A 17,695-nucleotide genomic window follows, 5' to 3' on the forward strand; every position below is an offset into this window, starting at 1 on the left:
TCCTCCCGAGCACAGGGTCCCAGGTTTGATTCCTGGTGAGGTCAGGGATTTTCTCTGCCTAGAGGTGACTGGGTGGTGTTGTTGTCTTCTTCATCGTCATTCATCCCACTACAGTCAGAGGAAGGCAATGGAAAACCACCTCTACTAGGACCTTACCTATTACAGCAGTGTGCATCTCCCGCATCGTTCCCCTATGCTCTGTCACGAAGTATGGGACTTCATCATCATCATTATCATCGTCATCATCATCTAGCTTGCCCAGAAATGCTCTGAAGTCAGAGTTAGGGGCCCTATAAACAACAACAATTACAAGTTTAGTTTCACTACATTCAGCTGCCCCTGCACGACATTCAAATATCTGTTCAGTGCAGTGCCATGATAGTCTACAGACTAAAATGGAATACAGTTTTTCAAACAATGGAAAATTCAGGATGGAATGTAACAATATTATGAGAAGGAAAGTTGCTACTCGCCATATAGTGGAGATTCAGACTCACGATTAAAGCTTTCCTCCATTCAGGCCTTCTTCAACAATAGACACACGTACACATGCACGCCCACTGTCAGGTCTGAGACTGCAGTTGTGTGCGCGCATGTCTATTGTTGACGAAGGTCTTAATGGCCAAAAACTGTAATTGTGCGATTCTTCTTCTTCTTTCTTCTTCTTCTTCTTCTTCTTCTTCTTCTTCTTCTCTTTTTTGCCTATCTGCAACTCAGCATCTCCACTATACGGTGAGTAGCATCTTTCCTTCTCATAATATTGGAATACTGTTCTTTTACCTACATGGCCACTCCCCACTCCACGAGGAACTCCTTGAAAAACAGACAGCTAATCTGTACCCTGGTAAAGAAAGCCTCTGAATTGTCAAATTATTTAAGTGGTGCTCCTATGTACTAGTATTTCCATAGTCAACCTCTATAAGCAGTTCACTAACTTTAGCTCTAATAACTCTTATATTTTGATGAGCTATGTTAATTCCTTCTCTTATTGCATACCTGACCACCTCTGAAGGTGATTCCTTAGTTAGAATGTCCTTTAAGTAGGTACAACTATCACCTGATTGTTTTGTTTTAGGACCTATCAGCTGACTTCAGTCTAAAAAAGGTGCAACTCTAACACCAACTACTACAGGATTTTTTCCATGAGTAATCCCACCACAACCCACTACACTGTCACCTATGAGCTATGCAGTCTCCCCTTCCCATACCTACTGAGGTGCAGGCAATGCCTAGTGAAACCAGATGTACTGATAGACTCAATTGGCACCATTGTAATGTGACCAATGCCCTCTGCCAGCAGTGCCTTCTTCAGCCCCATGTTAACACATCTACCAGCTGCATTAAGATGGGGCCACTCATGATTCTTGAAATACAGGGTATGAACAGGACAAACAAAATACAATAGAAAACCAAATCACTGCTCAGTTTCCATTTTAGGATTGGAATTAAAACCCAAATATACGGACATGTCATGTTCTTCCATTTCAGTCATCTGCCATCCTATCAGATTTAAATATCTCAAGTTATGTCCTACAAAACAGGTATTTATTTTCTGTATATTGATCAACTTGTGTTAAAAACATAGCCAATTCCTTTGTTCTTAAATCCTACCTATTCATGCTCAGCTGTGCTGCTGCTCATCAATTGACACAACAGATCAAAGGGTTGCTAAACTCTAATCTACAGTATCATTTGTTCATGATTATAATTCTTTAGATCATGACATACAAGACATGTACAGAAAGAAATGTCACCAGTTCTATTCTGGTATTCCTACTGATCGAAGCACAAGCTACCCTCCTGGTTAGTTGTTGGGGTTTCTTAGCTTCCCTTTGCAACCAACACCAGTTTCCTCAAAGCTCTAGGCGACTTCGGACATGTCCCTATGTTAACCTCTGCTGATCCTCTGCAGTGTTAACTTGAAAAACCATATGCAATCAAAACATTGGGGAAGGAATGCTTATCAAAACGACAGGTGGTCTGATACCGCAAGGCACTATTGAAAGGCGAGGATGACTACAACAAAAAAAACTCTTGCAGACACCCATCAGTGTCAGAAGATGAAACCAGTGTGACTGGTGTGAGCGAACATTTGAATGTTCACATGAATGCTTTGAGTATGTCCAAAAAAATTTCAATGCTATTGAACAACTCAAGATTAAGAAGATATGCGCATAACTGTTCCCAAAAATTTTGACAGAAGGCCACAGGTACAGCCTGGACTTCATTTGTGAATAACTTCTGCAGTTTGTAAAAATGATGGTGCTGTTTTGAACCATGTTATAATGCGAAAGAGCTGGATGGTTTTTGAATATGACTCTGAAACAGAGAGAGGCCTAACTCAGAGCGGCACACCTCGCAGTCACCATGCCCCAAGCAGGCAAGCATAAGCAGATCCAAAGTGAAGGCAGTGTTCATGGTCTTCTTTTATGCTAGTGATTTCATCCGCCTTGAGTCTGTATCTGCCGGACAAACTGTCAATGCCGCATTTCATGTGCAAGTGTTCAGAAGAATTTCTGTCTTCAGGCGACACATACGTGGTTCCTGGAAGCTTCAGCAAGACAATGTGTCCAGCCACACTGTCTTGGTGATGGATTATCTGGTTAAAAACTGCATGGATGTTGACCCCTCTGTCCCTCTCCCCCTTACAGGTGTGACTTCACTCGGAGACTTTTTTGTTTCCTCAGCTAAAGACACTCTTGAAAGCACATCATTTCGAGACCATTGACAGTGTGAAATATGTCATTTCATGAGGGTTCTAGTTTGAGGAATTTTGATTTCTTGTACCTTCTGATCACTAAAGTAGTCTTTATGGACTTAGTGTCATTAATTTCCCAATAAACCTTATAAATCACATTGTGTATTTTATCTTTCTTGTGCATCATCTCTGACTGCCTTAGTTTCTATTATGTCACTTCATGGTAATTCATATATGTTGTGCTCTTTATATATATTGTGCATCTCTCCATTAAGAATTAGTGTAAAAGATAAATATTCAAGATTGTATACAGGTTTTGGTAGTCTGAGTTTCAGCAGAGAATTTTAAAAAAATCTGTTGCATTGAATTGTTCTGCTACGTGTTTGTCTAAAAGATCCATTGCGTGTCCTAATTACAGCTAATTCTAATTTCAGAGAATAAAGCAAAAACACGGTGGGATACTCTGCAGACAATGGGAGAGGCGAAGTATGCTCTGAAGTATCTCTTCGACCTTGCTGCTGACATGAAAAAAGATTCAACAAATAAAGAAAGCCGTCTTGAGGAATTAATGGTATATTTATCTCTTTACATTCGTGAAGAAAAATATGAGCTTTGAAAAAGGTTTTAATTTTTAATGTAAATTTTTTTTTCCAGGCTGCAAAGGTTAAACTTGCTGAACAGTTACAAAACCATGAGAACAAGCTAAGAACAGTGGAACAAGAACATAAGAATGAATTACTGAAATTAGAGAAAGAGCATGCAGATAAAGTGTTTTTGCTGTTAGGTCAACTGAAAGGAGTTGGGACAGATGGTAATATTGAATCAGATTTGATGCTAAGGCTTGAAATTCAAGAGCAGGAAATAAAAAAAATTGAAGCTTTGCGACAACAGCTGGAGAAAAAAGAAGAAGAAATAGCTGATTTAAAAAGTAAATTAGAAGCTAAAACTAGAAAAAGGAAAACTTTTGGACAAGCTGATGCAACATTTGATTTGGTAGAGGATTTTGAATCGGATCCTGAAGATGATGCCACAGTAGATGACCCAAATGATCCAGATTGGAAGAAGACACCATTGTTCAAGAGGATTCAGAGAATAAAGGTTTTTCTTCTTTATACATATGACGAAATTTTCTTAAATTTTAAGAAATAATTGTGTTGAATTGCCATCAAAAAAAATTTATCTGTTTAGCAGCTTTTCAGCGCATTTCCTGTTGATATTAAATTTTACCACTCATAAGTTGGGAGTTTTAGCTAATATTTCACCCATGTCCAGTAGTTTGTGATTGTGACCTGGAAGTTTAATTCAAACCATGTAAGGACAAGATATGAACAAGATAGCAAACAAATTGATAACAGTACACATCATATAATTAATGCATGTTTAAAAATAACTTTTCTTTAGCAACTGTAAATCCTGCCCTGTCTTTTCATAGTCTGTTATCATTTCATTTCACTCAGTAAAAGAATTTGTAAAATTTCCAGACTTTGCAATTTAGGTGTGGTTTAAATTTTTGACTGTTTTTATCCAGCTGTTCCCTTAAAGTGCCACGTTTGTTTATAAAATGTATAGTTTGCAATTTCAGCCTTTAGCTATTTTATAGAGGAATGCAGCAAAAAATTATGATTTAGCAAACGTCAAGATTTAAAACTATCTGACATGTATGCCTGTTATCATGTGGCCAATTTCCATTGGCTGACTATATAACATATTTGGCATCTTCTGTGTAAATAACATCAAACTGCTGCATGTTATTCACTGTTTGATGGCAGGAAGGTGATATGTGCAGCAGTTTGATGAAATATGCTGAAACTATTGTACAGGGTGTTCATTTTAACTGAAGACATTGAAATATCTCAAACTAAACATTGCATCAAATAAAGTTATAATTCCAATTTGTTTCCCTCGGAAGGGGACATCCAATGATACCATCTTCACACGCCACCCCATCCCATGCCATAGGTTGCAGGTTGCAACTTTGAAAGCTTCAATGGGAACCCCCATTCTTTATTGTAGATTATGACTCTTTGGCAAAATCTATATACTTTTTGTCTGAAGCATTTTTTTCATTTTGACACAGATGGTGCTGTAATCGGAGGAATAGAAATTGGTACACAATCATAATTCACAATATGCTACCAATGAGCCTTGAATATCCAATAGTACTTGGGACCCCACTTCTAAGCTACAAGAGTAGCACAGGCCAGTACTTCATAACTTCTATTGGAAACCCCATTCACAACATTCCATTTCTCCGGAATAGAAATGGATGTACAATCGTAATTTACAATATGCTACTCAAAGACCCTTGACTATCCAATGGCACGTGGGGCCACACCTCCATCCTGCAAGGGTAGAACAGGCCAATATTTCATAACTTCTTATTCAAAACCTGATTCGCAACATCGTATTCCTCTGAAATTTTGAACAGGAGAATACTCAACTCACCACCATTGCCATTTATCTAAGTACAGCATATCCTAAAAGGATATTCATTTGCTTGACTAGTATTTTATGTATATATTTATTTATTTCATCTCGGGGTATTTTGCATGCTCTTGATGTTAATAGCTTGTACAAATTGAGTATTACACAATGTAGCATACAATAATAGTAACAATAAAGAAAACAATTAAATCATGTAGATTTCCATACAAACATACAATCTGTATAAGTTGAAATTGTAGATCTTTTTTTGCACAATCAAAAAATTCCTATACGCCATAGAAAGCCTTCTTTTTAAGCAGGTTTTGTAGAACATTTCTGAAGATTTTTAAATAGATAGTGTGTGCTTCTAGTGCACTGCATACCTGCCAAGTTTCCTGATTTTCCCCAGGAGATTTCCCGATTTTTTTCCCCAGGAGATTTCCCGATTTTTTTCCCCAGGAGATTTCCCGATTTTTTCCCCAGGAGATTTCCCGATTTTTTTCCCCAGGAGATTTCCCGATTTTTTTCCCCAGGAGATTTCCCGATTTTTTTCCCCAGGAGATTTCCCGATTTTTTCCCCAGGAGATTTCCCGATTTTTTTCCCCAGGAGATTTCCCGATTTTTTTCCCCAGGAGATTTCCCGATTTTTTTCCCCAGGAGATTTCCCGATTTTTGTCCCCAGGAGATTTCCCGATTTTTGTCCCCAGGAGATGTCCCGATTTTTGTCCCCCAGGAGATGTCCCGATTTTTGTCCCCCAGGAGATGTCCCGATTTTTGTCCCCCAGGAGATGTCCCGATTTTTGTCCCCCAGGAGATGTCCCGATTTTTGTCCCCCAGGAGATGTCCCGATTTTTGTCCCCCAGGAGATGTCCCGATTTTTGTCCCCCAGGAGATGTCCCGATTTTTGTCCCCCAGGAGATGTCCCGATTTTTGTCCCCCAGGAGATGTCCCGATTTTTGTCCCCCAGGAGATGTCCCGATTTTTGTCCCCCAGGAGATGTCCCGATTTTTGTCCCCCAGGACATTTCCCGACTTTTGTCCCCCAGGACATTTCCCGACTTTTGTCCCCCAGGACATTTCCCGACTTTTGTCCCCCAGGACATTTCCCGACTTTTGTCCCCCAGGAGATTTCCCAGATTTTTTTCTGATTTTGGGGCAGTGTTGAGGATGAACACACATAATATTATCTATAATCCCTTCTCCCAGAATATTGCTGCGATTTTGGCATAAACCTTGTGTTTCAAACACTGCCGGCGAAAATTGGTCAAACATCCTATCGATAACATCATCTCGCAGTTTATTGCTGCATTCTCTTTGTGCTTTGACTGCATGTTAGTGAGAAAGATATGTTTATGCTTGCTTTTATACAGTTTGTCCTTTATGATTTAGTATATGTGCAATTGTGTGACAAATGTTTGTGCAATTTTGTGTTTTTGTGATGAGTTCAACTAAGAAACGATATCATCAGTCTCTCAGGGATGCATATTCTGCTGAATTTCCGTGTATTACGCGATCATAGAGATATGAAACTTTTGCATTCTGTTCAATATGTTTGTGTGATATAAACATTGCTTGTGGAGGAAGAACTGAATTGATAAATCATATTAAATCCGTTAAACACATCTCCAATATGAAAATGAAGGATAGCGGTAGGAAAATTGATTCATTTTGCAGGTTGATAACTCTGGTACTGTTGAGAGCAAAAACTTGGCAGATGATACCAAATGGGCTCACTTGATGAGCATTCGTGAAGCTGATGGTGTTCCTAAGTACAATGGTATCCAGGCTAATGCTTTCTGTTTTGACCTTACCACACAGCAATGCTTGCTTTCTCTCTCTCTCTCTCTCTCTCTCTCTCTCTCTCTCTCTCTCTCTCTCTCTTTTGTGTGTGTGTGTGTGTGTGTGTGTGTGTGTGTGTGTGTGTGTGTGTGTGTGTGTGTGTCCTGTGATGGAATTTAGCCAGTTTAGTAGTTTTGACAGTGTCTTTCATATTGTGGCTTGCAAGATCAAGAGAAGAAAAGCTCATTTTTGTGTAGTGTGTTAACTGGCCCATTGTTAAGTGACAAAAAATGAACACTCATCAGCAAGTAACTTGTGAAAGTACCTAATTCATAGTTCAAAAATATTGATCTTGAAATGTAGCCTGTATTATGTGTGTTAACATTATCTGTAATCTCTTGCTATGTTTGAACACCTTGCAACCCATGCACAAGTTAAATTTTTGCAATTTGGGATCTTCTGGACTTCTGTTTTGAAAGTTTGCAGGTATGGCAGTGAGTTGAACAGTTTTGCTCAAAGCTATGCAAATACATTGTGAGTCTTGCTTTGTCTTGTGAAAGGGTTGTGAAGTTTTCCTTTGTGATGTGTTCTGTGTCAGTGAAATGATGCCTTAATTTGTAGCATGTTTGGTTTTCTTTTCTGTAGACTAGGCAGCTACATATAAATAATGATGGGACTGTCATGACAAGAGTTTCTTGTAAAGTAACCTTTCTTCTAAAGTAACAAGATACATTAAGCGGCAGCAGAACGCACACATGAAAGACTGTTGTGATTGGCAAGCTTTTGGAGCCAGTGTTTCCTTCTTCAGGCAGAGTGGTTGAAGGGGAAGGAAGGAGGCTGAAGGAAAAGGACTGGAGAGGTCCAGGAATATGGGTAGATTATGGGAAAGTCACCCAGAACTGCGGGTCAGGGGAAACATCGGTATGGGATGAGAAGGAAAGCATCTCGTGCCTTATGATAAATCTCCCCTGACCAGCAGTTCTGAGTGACTTTCCCAAAATCTACCCCTTTTCCTAGACCTCTACAGTTCTCTTTCTTCTCCCTTCTTTCTTCCCCTTCAATCCCTCTCCCTGGAGGAGGAAACATTGGCTCCAAAAGCTTCCAATCGCAACAGTCTTTTGTGTTTGTGTGTGTGTGGGGGGGGGGGGGGGTGGTTTATATCTATCCAATTACATAATTTTATCAGTAATTGATTATTTTCATTGTTCTACAATATACATTGTTTTCGGAAACACCCACTACACATCACATATCCTTTTTCTGCCTCATAACTCTTTTTGCCCCACTGCAGCTGAAAAAGAAAGAAAAAAAATTGCACAATAGGATCTGAGCAACATATTTTCGCTCACATGTACTCTGTGACAGGTATGACTCTTGATAAATTGGTGTGTATAGAATCCGTATGGAGGTTCAAAGTTAATTAGTAATGAAAGTGGTATCATCAGCATATAGAACAGATTTACAAGGAACGGTACTTGGTAGGTCATGAACCCTACTGTTCTCCATGAATACAATATATATTCTTGGTACTTTCGGTCGTAATTAGCCAATGGTCAAAACTCTGGGAAGAAATATTATTATGTGTAATTAAATACAATTTAATTCTTGTTTGATCCAGTTAAAGCATTATGATGTAATTTAATATTGCTATTGATCAAAATTCAGAAAAAAGTAGAAATCTCCCTTTTAATAGAAATAATATTTTGTAAAAGATCAGCAAATATCAGTGAATTCTTTTCTTTAAAGCTTGGTTCAAAATATAATAAAAATAATGAATAAATTTCTCTTCAACAAATAATATCAAAATATAAATAAATGTCAATATGTTTATATCTTTTTACAGTAAAAAATTTATCAACATGGGGAAAAAGTAACAATGGGCAAACTTTTTTTTGTACACAAAACATAGACAAAATACAAGGAAGTGGTGATAGATAGGTTAGTTTTGAACAGAAAACACTGTTCAGAATATGAACTGTGTGTGTGTGTGTGTGTGTGTGTTTTATAGACCTAGAAAAAAAAATTTTTTTCAGTGCATATCATTCATCAAAATACAAGTAAATAATAGCAAACATGCTAGTTTTGAAATCTGGACACAGCGAACACATTACTACAGTTTGAACAACAACGTGACTCACAGCCTAGGAGAGTTACGTAGGAATTTTACGAAAGCAGATCAGGTAGTGATGGTCGGTGGAGCAGGGAATAGTCTTGATAAAGGCGGGGAATATGATGTAGGTGGTGACCCGGGAAAGATAGCTAACCAAACTGGCGGCACTAATGTGCACTTTGTGCAACTGTTTGTGTCACGATTGGTCTCATCTTAATGCTGCTGTTGGGTATGTTAACATGGGGCTGGAAAAGTAACTGGTGGTGGAGGGCATGGTTCACATTGCAGTGGTGCCAGTTGAATCTGTCAGTAGATCAGGCTTCATTAGGCGTGGCCTGAAACTCAATAGGTATGGAAAGGGGAGGCTGGCAAATCTTACAGGTGACAGTATAGTGGGTGGTGATGGTGGGATCACTCGTGGAAAAATTTCTGTAGTAGTTGGTGTTGGAGCTGCACCTTTTTTAGACTGAAGTCAGCTGATAGGCCCACCCCAGGGGGCTCGCCACGCTTCAGTGGAATAGTGCTTGGCTACCACAGGGCCAAAGCCTTTGCAGCATCTTTTCCCTCCCTTGGAATATGGCTTGGGTGTTATTGGGAATGTTCTGCATTGCCCACCACTGACATAAACTATGTGATCAAAAGTATCCAGTCGCGCGCACCCCCCCTCCCCCCATAACATAAGTTTTTCATATTAGGTGCATTGTGCTGCCACCCCCTGCCAGATACCCCGTATCAGCGACCTCAGTAGTTATTGAACATCATGAGAGAGCAGAATGAGGCCCTCCGTGGAACTCGAATGTGGTCAGATGATTGGGTGTCACTTGTGTGATATGTCTGTAAGTGTGATTTCCACACTCCTAAACATCCCTAGGTCCACTGTTTCCAGTATGATAGTGAAGTGGAAACGTGAAGGGACACATACAGCACAAAAGTGTACAGGCCGACCTCATCTGTTGACTGACAAGAGACCACCGACAGTTGAAGAGGGTCCTAACGTGTAATAGGCAGACGTCTATCCAGACCATCACACAAGAATTCCAAACAGCATCAAGATACACTGCAAGTCTTATGACAGGTGGGAGGAGAGAGAAATTGGATCTCATGGTCGAGCAGCTGTTCATAAGCCCCATGTTACACCGGTAAATGCCAACACCACCTCGCTTGGTGTAAGGAGTGTAAACATTGGATGATTGAACAGTGGAAAAATGATATGTGGAAAGACAAACCACGGTACACAATGTTGCAATCTGGTGGCAGGGTGTGGGTATGGCGAATGCTCAGTGAACGTCATCTGCCGACGTGTGTAGGGCCAACAGTAAAATTCGGAGGCGGTGGTGTTATGGTGTGGTCATGTTTTTCATGGAGGGGGCTTGCACGCCTTGTTTTGCGTAGTACTATCACAGCACAGGCCTACATTGATGTTTTAAGCATCTTCTTGCTTCCCATTGTTGAAGAGCAATTCAGGGATTGGCAATTGCATCTTTCAACATGATCAAGCACCTGCTGATAATGCATGGCTTGTTGTGGAGTGGTTACATGCAATAACATCCCTGTAATGGACAGGCCTACACATAATCCTGGCCTGAATCCTATAGAACACCTTTGGGATGTTTTGAAACACCGACTTCGTACCAGGCTTTACCAACCGACATCGATACCTCCGCAGTACAGCATTCTGTGAAGAATGGGCTGCCGTTCCCCAAGAAACCTGACTGTAGGTATGCCTGTGAGAGTGGAAGCTATCATTTAGGCTGAGGGTGGGCCAACACCATATTGAATTCCAGCATTACCAATGGAGGACGCCATGAATTTGTAAGTCATTTTCAGCCAGGTGTCCGGATACTTTGATCACATAGGGTAAGAACTCTCTCGCCACTATTTTTCCTTCCCTTTACCTTTCTTTGCATATCTGCTTGAGCATTAGAGGTTATTCTCTTTCTTTTTCCTCCCTGTGCACTCCTGAAGGCCAGCCCACGCGGCTTCTACATAACGTGACTGGGTAATGCGTAATTCCCAGCCTCGAATCAACAGGTACAGTTTGCACATATCCATTGTTACAGGCCAGGCCCAGGGACGGGTGATTGCCTGAGTTGCTACCTTCCCAAATTGCTGATTAGTTCCCCTGTCAGGTGTTCAGGTGGTGTAGCCTGAGGTGCGAACCATCACCTAAAGCAGGTACGCCCCCTTGCGAAGGGGAGCCCCCCAGTTGGAAGGAGTGCGCCATCTGAGACACTGGCAATAATGGGGATTTTCTCGCAATGAGTCAATGATCTTCACAATAAACAGTTATGAAACTTAAACGGAGTGAGACTAAAGATTCCAAGAACCCTCCAGGTGCACCATGGTTTCTCATGGTTTCACGTGCTAAAGACGTTCAGTCCTTTGCAACGGTAATTCTGTTTGTTAATCAGAAAGGTGTTGATGCAATTGCCGGCCCTGTGAAATCCTACTCTTGTTTACGGAATGTTACTATCGTTTTGGAGACTACTTCAGATTCTCAAGCACAACAACTGCTTGCCACCTCGCTTCTCCATGGCTATCCTGTTCATGGCAATTCCCATAGAACTCTGAATTCTTCCTGTATTGTTATTTACACTAGCCTGCTCAACAGTCAAACTGAGGCCGAAGTCCAGTGATACCTCTCTGATCAGTGTGTCATTTACCATCCATAGGGTAATGAAATAGGTAGATTCCTCCTTAGCACCCAGACACACTCTTCACCTTTGATAGAGTGTTACTTCCATCAGAGACCAATGCAGGCTATGAAATTATCACAGTCCAACCATATGTTCAGACTCCAATGCAGCGTTTCAACCACACTTGAATGTCTTGTCAATGTGTGGCCAAATGTGCAACCTGTGGTAGGGATGCACATGAGGGCGTTTGTGTGCTTCGTTCTCCACACTGTATCAACTGCAATGGCGGCCATGCCACCACCTCTCGAGATTTTGTATCTTGATGAGCAGGCTGTCCAGGAGATCCGGGCAAAAGAAAAAGTTCCTTCCCCAATTGCTTGCAAGTTATTGGCTAGTCGCAAACCCTGCATTTTACCATCTGGCACTTACACAGTGCTGTTCTTGCTAAATCTTTCTCCATGGAGGAAGTGGCCATGCAGACATGCGACCTCAAATTAAGATCTGAGGTTGTGAAATAGCCCAGTGTAAGTCCAACAAAGGCAAATGGCCATCTCCTTCACGAACTTGAAGATCCTCTTCTACGGTGTCGCCACATATCATCTTCGCCGACCAGCCTCCATGTCGCTGGTGTTCACTGCCAACCATTTTTCTGTGTTTGAATTCACAGACCAACAGCACAAGAATGCCGATGTTTCTGTGGACCTCATGGAGCAGGATCCTCCTGCCTCTGTGCCCTGTAGCAGCAAGTCTTCACAGACTGGCACCCGGCAGCCGCCAAAGTGACACCCCTTCATTTTTTTATCATGACTCTCCTCCAACGGAACATTCGCGGCCTTCGGTTCCATAAAGACGATTTTCGGCTGCTTTCAGAATCGCAGCTTCCCAATGTGATCTGGCTTCAGGAAACAAAACTGTGTCCTCATGACCGCTTTGAGCTTCCACATTTCTTCCCAGTCTGGTTTTAACTTCTGCCCTGAGGTCGGCATTCCATTTCATGGGGTAGTCATGCTGTTGCAGTTTGCCTTTTCCGTCCTCACTTGATGTTTTCCCTTTATACCATTTATATCTTTGTCATTTTATGTCACCAGGGCAGACTTCTTCCAGCTCATTGGGCAGCTACCTCGGCCATTTGTGCTGCTCGGCGACTTTAGTGTGCCCCATCCCTTTTGGGGTTCTTCCAGAACCTGTTTGAGAAGTGCCATCTTGGCTGACCATCTTAATCAACTTAAGGTCTTCTTGTAGCTGACTAAGGCTGACTGGCAACTTTCTCCTCCCTGGTGACCTTCGAAGAACAAGATTTCCCCAGCTGGAATATCTTACAAACATTATCCTTACTGCTGCAGAACATTCCATTCCTCGCACTTCCTCTTTACCACACAGTGTCCCAGTTCCTTGATGGACTGAGGCATGCTGTGACGCAATTAGTGTGCGGAGACGTGTTCTACGCATTTTTAACCATCATCCTACGATGTCAAACTGCATTAATTATAAACAGATGCATGTAGAGTGCTGTGGCGTTCTTCGGGATTGCAAAAAAGCCAGCTGGATTTCATTAACTAGTTCTTTCACCAGTTCCACCCTCTTCTCTGTCGTGTGGGCCAACCTCCAATGCCTCTATGGGACCCCGATCCATTCCTCAATTTCCAGCCTGTTGGTAGCAGGCAGTGTCATAGTGGACCCTATTGCTACCTCCAACACCATGGGCCACCATTTTGCGGAAATTTCAAGCTCTTCCCACTATCACCCTGCCTTCTTCCCTCCATCGGAAACGAGTGGCAGTGGCTTGGGTGATAACCTTCTCCTCTCAGTATCATGAGTGCTACAACAGATGTTCTCAGTTCATCCTGCTCCTCCATCCCAGGGCCATTTGTTGTTCGCACTCAGATGTTGCAGCACCTTTCTCTTGGAAGCAAGCACTTTCTGCTTAATACATACAACGGCATCTGGGCAGAGGGCACATTTGACAGATGCTGACGTGAAGCCAGTCATACCCATACCCAAACGTTATAAGGACAAACACTTTCTCTCTGGCTACCATCCCATATCTCTTACCAGCTGTGTTTGCAGGATTATGGAACGTATGATTCGTGGCTCGAGTCTAACCATTCATTAACCACTGCACAGTGTGGATTTCGAGCACGCTGTTCTGCATTTGACCATCTCATCACTTTGTCCACCCATGTCAAGAATTGTTTTCTGCAGAAATCCCAGAATGTGACAGTGTTTTTCATGATTCGGAAAAGGCATAAGACGCCTGCTGGAGAACTTGTATCCTCCATACACTCTACACATGGGGCTTCTGTGGCCGCCTGCCCCGTTTCCTTGGGAAGTATGTAAAGGATTGAGTTTTCAATGTGCATGTGGGGTCTGCCTTGTTGGACACCTTTATCCAGGAAAATGGTGTGCCTCAGGGTTCTGTCCTGAGCCTGAGCCTAATCCTAATCCTTTTTGCTATTACTATTAACCCTATAATGACCTGTCTCCCACCAGGCAACTCTGGTTCCCTTTTTGTTGACTATTTTGTCATGTATTGCAGTTCTCCACAGACGAGTCTCATTGAGTGGCATCTTCAGCGATGTCTCAATCGCCTTTACTTCAAGGAGCAGTGACAATGGCTTTCCTTTTTCCACTGACAAAACCACCTTTTGAATTTCTGGTGGCGCAATTGGTTTCTCACACAATCTTTACTTCTGGGGCCTGTTGTCTTCCATTCATTGGAACTATGAAATTCCAGGGCCTCTCTTGGTCCTCCCATGTGTCTTACCTGACAGCTGTCACGCGGTCCCTCAATGTCCTGTGTATTCTCAATGGTATTTTCACAGGTACAGATCGAACCATGTCATACTACCTGCAACTTTCCCTGTGGATGTGAAAATCCTTCACCACTTCGGCTTTGTGTGGTGGCCTGTGTTCACCTTGGCTTTCGTTTGCTTCCTAAGGACACTACTCCAGCTTCTTTCTACCACCTTCAATTTCAGGACATTCACTTTGAACTTTGCTATGGTACCTTTATGTACACTGCTGGCTTTCGGACTGACTATGGTGTCAAGTGTACCTTCATCATTGGCACAGACGTTTTCCGGTATCGGCATGCTGCTCAATATTTACAGCAGAGTTCTTCACCCTGTATCAGGCCATGGGATAGATTTGTAAAAATGTCTGCTTGTGTCTGTATATGTGCAGATGGAGGTGATGAGAGTATATACCTTTCCTTTTTTCCCCCCTAAGGTAAGTCTTTCCGCTCCCAGGATTGGAATGGCTCCTTACCCTCTCCCTTAAAACCCACATCCTTTCATCTTTCCTTCTCCTTCCCTCTTTCCTGATGAAGCAACCGTTGGTTGCGAAAGCTTGAATTGTGTGTGTGTGGGGGGGGGGGGGGGGGGGGGTGTAAGGGTCGCGGTACTGTACTCTGAGACATGCCTCTTGTAACACTTAGGAATCCAGAGCTCGTACTGTCACATGGCTAAAGGCTGAAATTCTGAAATTGCAATTGTAAATTTATAAAGCAATAACTTTAGGTTAAAGATGACAGTAATAACTTTTTAAAAGAATGTCACTATAGTGTACAAAGTTTCTTCAAACAGTATGAAAGACATTGAAAAGGGCATAATCTAAAACAAGGTCATGATATACATACATGCTTGCGCACACAAAATGCAGATATGGAGTGATTAGAACCAACGTGGAACATTGTCAAGACATATGTGTCTTATTCTGTCGGTTTTTAAAAAAAATTGTTGGTTAACTTGCCTGTACAGTGGATCAAATCTAACTAGCATAGTAGAGCCAACTTCTAACAGTGGTTGGCAGATTTAAAATATCAAGTTAGTGTTTTGATGGAGTTGTTGAAGACATGAGAGCATCACTTGGTTCTGTTAGTGCTTTTGCCAGAGAAAAACTGCACATCAGTATTGTGGAGCTCCGGTAAAGTGCGAGACAGGCAGAGAATGGTTATGTATCACACAGATGGTGAATTCGAACAAGCTTTCTACGCTGGTGTGAATTGCTTGAGACACTGATAGTTTTTAGGGCACCCATAACGTGATTGAATCATCTTAAGCTTACTGTGCAGCTTGTGTCCTGGAGCCCTGTGCTTCGTATCTGACATGACTATCTGCTTATTGCCATGCCAGCTGGGGAAATCTTGTTCTTCGAAGGTCACCAGGGAGGAGAAAGTTGCCAGTCAGCCTTAGTCAGCTACAAGAAGACCTTAAGTTGATTAAGATGGTCAGCCAAGATGGCACTATGCCATAGTGGAGATTAACAGTTGTGAGGCAGAATGTTTACAGATCAATTACAGTTTTCTGAAATTTGACAATTTCAATCAATAAGTTATTGTAGTTTCAGTGGGTGTCATGCTAAGCCTAAGTGTATGTATGTTCAGTGCAGTAATGGTACTACATTAACGTAATGGAGGGAGGGGTGGGCTTAAGTCACTCTGAGCGATTTTTCAAGAATGGATATCCCGCACCTACAATGAAAGATCTTTCATAAGAATTTCATACTTATTAAATTATTTTTAGAAAAGTTTGAGAGTGGTCCTAACTATTGTAAAAAAAATTAATTAAAATCTTTTAGTACATTGTTCCCAATTGTCTGATTGCATTTCTCTGCCCCCCAAAATAGGCACTACAAGGTAATTATTTACAGAAGTAATTGTTTTATAAAACTCTCATGATGTGATGTAATTACTGTTATTTATTATTTTACATACTCATAAAAATGTTTACTAAATTTTTAGACGCACAGGAAGGAACAGTTAGAAATAACCTCAAAGAAGGAAAGCACTGGTGAGAGCCATGTGAAATGCCAGTGTCGAGGAAAATGTGCGAGCAAACATTGTCGCTGCAAAAAGGCAGGTGACAGTTGCTCTGAAGATTGCAAGTGTGATTCCAGTGTCTGTGTTAATCGTGACCAGGTTGGTATTTTTTCTCATAGAGTGTGTAAAAGTAATTAACATTTACATAAAATCTCTCTCTCCCTTGAACAAAATAATTGTTGAAATTTCTGCAGTCATTCCAAACCTGCTACAACTATGATTAGCAAGGAACAAAATAAATAATCTTTAGGAGAAAAATGCTGCTGCTACATCTGGGGGTGGGGCTAGATTAAATGGTGAAATACATAAACACAATCAAATGCCTTATATTTGTGTCAAATCCTCATAGTTTTCGTAATTGAAAAGCTGATTAGTTATAGATTCAGTAACATTTTAGTCTGTATTCAGTTTTATGCAGTGAGTGAAACTCCGCAGAACTTTCAATAGTGGTAGTGGTAGTGGATAGAGTACCATGGTATGAATTTAAGATCACCATTTTGCTCGCTTAGACAACTTTGTTTTGTTGTCAGTGGTTGATCAGCCATGAATTAGTTTCCCTTCCTAGAGCAAGTATTAATAGAAATTGTTGATATTTAAGATATTTTTGGTAATACTTAGTGTTTACTGCCCTTGTACTTAAGTTTTAAATTATAGATTTTATTCCTTTTCCAATCTAGTAGGTTAGCCCTTTCAATGGCGTTGGGAAGCCAGTTTCCCACTTTTAAAAACTGGCAGGTAGTACATAAGTCTTAATGTATCTAGGTTGTAGTAGTTATGCAGACATACATACTTGCACAGGATAGAGTAGGGTTGCCAGATAAAGAGAAAAAAGGTGTTCCCTCCATATTTTAATGACTGCCCTCTCCAGATGATTTTGGTACGTTATAGTTGCACACACCCATGGGCATTGGCGACATTAATACTTGTTCTTTGAGAGTCACATTAATACAAGAGACATTTCCCAGTAAACAGCTAAATGAAAACCTAAAATTACACAAATACTAAATACATAATTACTAGGATTTTGTACATTAAAAGAGCATAACATTATCTTCTGGTATTTAGTTATACTACATAGGAGTAAATCCTGATATATTTTATATTCCACATTTGTGCAGTTGAACTTTGTTGATATTCTGGCATTTTTTATTGTATTGCCGTTCATTAATTTAGAAAAATCTTCACAAGACTGACTACCATAATCTAACACTACTTAGAGTTCTGCTTTGA

The 17,695-nt window shown here is 41.1% G+C and overlaps 1 protein-coding gene across 1 annotated transcript in view; it reads left to right on the forward strand.

Annotated features, from left to right (window-relative positions):
* Positions 1–17,695, forward strand: part of LOC126267242 (chromosome-associated kinesin KIF4) — a 240,574-nt gene that overhangs the window by 208,478 nt on the left and 14,401 nt on the right. The window contains exons 15-17 of the mRNA XM_049972234.1: positions 3,133–3,269; positions 3,353–3,796; positions 16,388–16,564. Of these exons, the coding sequence (XP_049828191.1) occupies positions 3,133–3,269; positions 3,353–3,796; positions 16,388–16,564 (758 nt within the window). The remainder of the gene's footprint in view (positions 1–3,132; positions 3,270–3,352; positions 3,797–16,387; positions 16,565–17,695) is intronic.

Source organism: Schistocerca gregaria, chromosome 4, assembly GCF_023897955.1.
Source record: "Schistocerca gregaria isolate iqSchGreg1 chromosome 4, iqSchGreg1.2, whole genome shotgun sequence".
Lineage (NCBI taxonomy): Eukaryota > Metazoa > Arthropoda > Insecta > Orthoptera > Acrididae > Schistocerca > Schistocerca gregaria.